The sequence below is a fragment of the Daucus carota genome, chromosome 1 (assembly GCF_001625215.2).
Source record: "Daucus carota subsp. sativus chromosome 1, DH1 v3.0, whole genome shotgun sequence".
NCBI classification, from domain to species: Eukaryota; Viridiplantae; Streptophyta; class Magnoliopsida; order Apiales; family Apiaceae; genus Daucus; species Daucus carota.
The window spans coordinates 34,356,066-34,361,606 of NC_030381.2; the positions used below are offsets into that span (position 1 = coordinate 34,356,066).

Consider the following 5,541-nt stretch of genomic DNA (forward strand, 5'->3'; position numbering starts at 1 on the left):
GAAGTGAAAGTGTTCAGGGGCCACACATGGGGTTCATACATACGTGGACGGTGTACTTTTTGCAAGTCGGCATACTAACCTCATTTCTCCGCCACTCTTATTAATCTCGCTATTATTAATTCGTTTAAATAATTTAGGTTCATTGATTTACGGTTAGGTTTTTCACGTCAATACTGGGGTAAGGTAGTAAGGAATTGAAGTGTCGAATAAGTTAGATATTTGAAATAATTAAAAAAGCATTTTCGAATTTTTATAATAAAAGTGATTCCATCATTTAAATATATATTCTTTTAAATTTCATACAAGTACAGTCAATCTAACTAATTAAAAGTGAAAAATAATACTGTCTCTCTCATTTATTTATATTTGTTTTCAGGGTTAATTATCAACTGGATCACTTATTCCAGCTCAATGTATCATCTGCATCACTGCGAAAATTTTGGTCTCATGTAAATCACTCAACAGACTAACAGTTGCATTCCGTTGAATCAAATTAAAAAAGCTAACGGTAGCAACTGAGTTGAAAAAATAACAGCTATTTTTGCTGGCTGTGTATTCCACTTCACTTCATTCCCCGTTTTGGACTTGTACTGAAATTAAAAGCTTAATACTACTTTCTAGTGTTATTAATATAAAAATTTTTGTCATATTTTTTTGTATTTGATATATTTACTTTCGAGTTTTATTAATAGAAAATCTATTTTTTGTATTTGATTTATTTACTTTCTAGTTTTATTGGAATTGAAAAAATCAAGAGCTGAAAAATTTAAATAAAATTTAAAGACAAGCATAAATACTTAAGTTTCAAAAGAACAAGCAAAGGAGTAATGTTAAACATCATGGTTAACTTGAACTTAACGAAAAAAAAATTAAATTTAACATCTATTTTGATTTGATTTAACGGCATGCAACCGTTAGTCTGATGAGTGGTTTATGTGAGACCAAAAAATTTGTAGTGATGCGGATGATACATTGGACTGGAATAAGTGTTCCAGTTGATAATTAACCCTTTGTTTTCAACTACTCGGCACGTATTTTAAGATGCATATAAATTATAAAGTTCATAATTTTTTTTAAATTTTTTTACAAAAGTTTAAATATTAAATTTTTGTTTAGAATAAAAAATTCAAAATAATTTAAGTTTTATGAAAGTCTTGCCATGTGCCGAGACCCGTGTCCCAATGTGAAAAATTGAGGTGCCGGGGAGAGTATGTATTCTGGGACAACAATATAATAATTGTAACGTGGGATCATGCAATTTTTTGTGGGAGAAAAGAAATATGTATGCAAGCAAATTTTAATTACAGTATATCATGCTATAAGATGAATAAATTACTGAGGCGCCAAAAAAATTTCAATTTCGTCTGTATACAGTAAAGAATCAGCACTTCTTGAATCACGAATTACAAATTTTCTCTCGTAGCAATTTCTTGGAAAACATAAGATTACAGTACGGGGACCAAAATCATAGACCAAACTGAATACAAACATGAATAATCTTAACTGGTAACAAGCATCAGACTCTTTTCCGGAACTGCTCAATCTGCTACTCTACCACCCCATCTCCCCTCATCAAACACAAAACCAAACCACAGAATTCACAAGAACCAAACCCCAAACACATATTCCAAACCACAAGTCTTTCATGTGATTTTACTTGCACAGCAAATGCAAGTAGAAAAGATTGAAGAAGACTTAGCCTTGCGTTTCCCATTACTCTCTCGCGGTGAAGTTAAAGCAAAAGTCTTGTGTATCACTGTCCAGGGATCCTTCTTTGTCTTTCTATTTGCACCCCTCTTCTCCTCTTCTTCTGGTGGAACCACAATTTCTGCACTCTCTTGTTTTTGTAAGAAACTTAGAAATGGAGCACTTGGCCTCTCAGAGTCGCTTCTTTCCATCCTTATTGTCTTCTCTTCAACTAATGCAACCTCATCTTCAGCTGCATTGTGACCACTTTGCGCGTTGTGCTTATGCATCATGGCTTCATCTCGAGTTTTCAAGCTTCTGCCTGTACTACTGTCATTGCTTAGTAGTGGAGTCTGATCAGATTCTTCGCACTTTGATTCATCTGAGAGATTAAAATGGAAGCTTGGGGACTTTCTGAACTCAACATGGTTACTTGCATTATCTAAACTTGGTTCTGTCATGAGCTTTTCAACTGTTACTTGACCCATATTTTTCTCATCAAATAGTAATGATGTTTCTGCCATCACTGAAGTTTCTTGAATATTCTGCTCAGCGTCTTGTTCAGGAGTTGGCGTCATAGTTTGCATAATTGCAACAATTGGGCTTGCATGAAAACTTTCCCCAGTGATAGAAATCTCAGATTTTGAGTCTACTATCAACTCATTTTTGTCTTCAAGAGCTTCAGAATCAGGATAATATGGGGGCAAATCCTGGGTAGGTGACATAGACTTTCCTATAGATTCTTTTTCTTCGTCACCAGTCTCTTCTCTTGGTAGTTCTTCATGATGCTTGTACTCTGTTGCATTTGATTCAGTTGAGACTGCTTTGATTTCAGACATTATATCACCAACTTCACTGGATATTAGCTGCAGGCTCTTATCAGCAGAAGTAACTTGATAATCACTACATTTTCCATCAAGGTCCTCAAGCTGACAATTCTCCCTAATGCCATTAGTAAAATTAGCCTCATGCATGCTTTGTTCTGCACTCTTCTTAGAATCAGTCTCAGTAGCTAGAAACTCTAATTCAGAAGCAAGAGAGTCATCTGTTTTTAAATCTTTCAATTCCTGATCACAAAACTCAGTTTTAGAATGATCACCTTGGTTTTCTTTACTTTCTACCTCGCTCCCTATTATGCTATCTTCAGGGAGAGGCATGCTTTCCTCCATCGCCGCTTGTTCTTTGAGACATGGTTTAAGGGTCTGATTATGAAGAGCAACTTGAGGCTCGTCATTGTGCACATCAGATTCAATGAGTACACAAGCCTTCTCAACACTTGAAACAAGTGCATTCCCACTATCATATCCAGCGCAATCAGACCCAAAACACATTTGTTCAGATTGAGATGTCTCGGACTCAATAGTCTCAAACTTCTGGTCATTCTCTTCAGAAATTTGGGCTTGGTTGTTAGCAAGTTTGGTTTCTTCATTTTGCCTCTCACTAGTTATCAGTATAGCTTCTGTAACATTTACTGTTTTGTTATTCGGTTCATAAACTTCTTGAGAAGAGTTTATCAAACTGGCCTGTGGAAAAGCTTCCAGATGTGTGTCTGAGGCTTCTAATGGAGTGGCCATAGTTTCAAGTGGCAACTTTGAGCCTTCTATTTGAATCTCTAGTCTTGATTCTACGGCCTCTTCTGGAGGCTCCAAGGCTTCTGATGACTCTGAGGTCTCTCTTGGTGGTTCTGAGGCCTCTGATGGCAAGTTTGATGCTTCTAGCAGTGGATCTGAGGGTTTTACTAGTAACACCAAGGCCAGTGGTTCCGGATCTGAAGCTTCTAGTGGTGATTCCGAGGCCTCTAGCGGTATCTCTAAGGTCTTGATTGTTGGGTTTAAGGCATCTAGTGGTGCCTCTGACTCTTCTAGTGGCGAGTCTGAGGCTTTCATTAGTAGTGGTAAGGCCAGTGGTTGAGGATGTGATGCTTCTTGTGGTAATTCCAAGGCCTCTAGTGGTGGCTGTAAGGTCTCCAGTGGGGAGTTCATGGTGTCTATTGGTGCATCTGACCCTTCTACTGGTAAATTCAAGGCCTCTTGTTGTTGATATGAAGCTTCTGCTGTTGACTCATGTGCCTCGTGTGGTGGTTGCAATGCGTTTAACGGTGACTGGTCAACATTATGCTCATTTTGAGAATTAATCTCGTCAGGATTAATAACATCAATTTTATCTTTGCAAGGTAGCGTCTGAAACTCATCTTCATCTCCCTTGGCTTTCACTAGCGACGTGTCCATTATAGTGGCTACATTTTGATCTCCATTCTCCAGTTTAACACACAGATACATATCGTCAGTAACTTTGTTGCTTGCAAAGTGACCATTCTCTGACTCTGGTATAGTGATGCCCTCTGCCACTTGTTCAGATTGAACAACTTCCTGTTGATCAGAATTTGGATCCCATTCGCCTGATCCAGCTTTTGAGTCTATGATTTGATTCTTTGCCTCAATATCTTCTGTTTCAAGTTTATCAGATTATAAGAAGCTAATATTATTCTAAGGTCTACGATAACTTTGTGCAACTATAATGACCAACACATTAATGCTTCATACTAATTATTTGAGCATGCCCTGAAAGAGTCCAATCTAATTTAGCTTGTTTTAAGGTATTGCTGGATTAGATTGAATCAGCAAAGATAAAAAGTTATTTGACAAACCTCCTTCAATCAGCATTTCTTTCTTACTACCATGCTCAGCTGTTAGCAAATTATCATCCAAGTTTGTCTTCTCCAAAAAATCAGCTATTTCAGAAGAAACAAACTCTTGGTCTTCACTCCTAAGATCAGCATCATTTGAATCCGGTGGAATTTCCACAGGCACAAAAACAGGCTTGAACTCTGTATCATGTTCTTCTGCTTGAAAAAGTTGATGTCATCATTCGAACAAAGAAAACTGTTAAAATACCATGCATTTTGCAACAATAACTGTTACTCACCATTTCCATTTGAAGTCTCATTTCCCTCCAATGGTTTTTCAACCGCCAAATCTTCCAAAGGGGTCTTAGAAGGACTAAGTACTCCATGAAAATTTGTACTTTCCCCTATTAGATATGTATTGTCTTCTCCTTTAGTGTCCTCCACAGAAACTAAATATCATGCATACATAAATTCAGAAGAATATTAAGCCAGCTTAAATTAGTAGATGTACCAACCATTTCCATGAAGATCTTTTTCTTGAGCCTCTGGTTTTGTACCATTTTCTCCCTTGAGTTCATCTGCATGATTGTCGTCCTGCAAAAACTTCCCTTGATCTTCTTCAGTTCTTGCCTTCTCTTCTTCTGCAATCAACAAAGTACGAATTAGTTAAGAACCCGATTCTGATCATTTTCAGATAAAACAGCATCTCAACTTGGTAACAAAATTTTGGCAAAACCTTACCTTGCAACCCTGATACGTTATTGTTTCCCATCTCATTTCCCATGTTCAACTACTCAAATCCTACAAATAACAAAAAATGTGAAAGCAGAAGTTATGTTAAGAGCGCACGAAACACGAGTATATGAAGCAGTACAAGCTAGGGAACTAAAATGAGCCAATGAGTTGGAGCACCATACCATGATGATGATACACACATGACACATGCTAGTAGATGTAACTTTCTGGATACAGCTTCAGCTCAATGTGATTGCCAGAGTATTAAGTACTAGACTAATATAGGAGTCCTGGTTTTACTTGTGCTTATACTCTAATCCTCAATTTCAGGCCACAAATAAATGCACTTTCCATAAAGTATGTTCATGGTCATGGAGCTTTTTTAACTAATCTTTTTAAAAATTTTATAAAATCAGAACTTTATTATGAGCTGATCATGAGAGTCTTGATAAGATGTGGCTAAGTGAATAAAGGTGTTCTTGTGGGAGACACAG

General features: G+C 36.9%; 1 protein-coding gene across 5 annotated transcripts; it reads right to left on the reverse strand.

Moving 5' to 3' along the window:
• Positions 1–1,332: 1,332 nt before the first annotated feature.
• On the reverse strand, positions 1,333–5,381 carry LOC108225529 (uncharacterized). Of its 5 annotated transcripts, none has more exons than XM_064081081.1 (6): positions 5,230–5,381; positions 5,054–5,113; positions 4,870–4,953; positions 4,612–4,761; positions 4,334–4,528; positions 1,333–4,132 (listed from the first exon to the last, which is right to left on the reverse strand). In XM_064081081.1, exons 2-6 carry the CDS (start codon positions 5,094–5,096, stop codon positions 1,644–1,646), a joined length of 2,961 nt encoding a protein of 986 aa, XP_063937151.1. In that variant the 5' UTR covers positions 5,097–5,113; positions 5,230–5,381; the 3' UTR covers positions 1,333–1,643. The 5 variants fall into 5 exon arrangements, with proteins under 5 accessions (XP_063937151.1, XP_017255932.1, XP_017255925.1 ...); XM_017400443.2 differs by having other exon boundaries at positions 4,612–4,716; positions 4,828–4,953; XM_017400436.2 differs by having other exon boundaries at positions 4,612–4,740; positions 4,828–4,953.
• Positions 5,382–5,541: the final 160 nt, after the last annotated feature.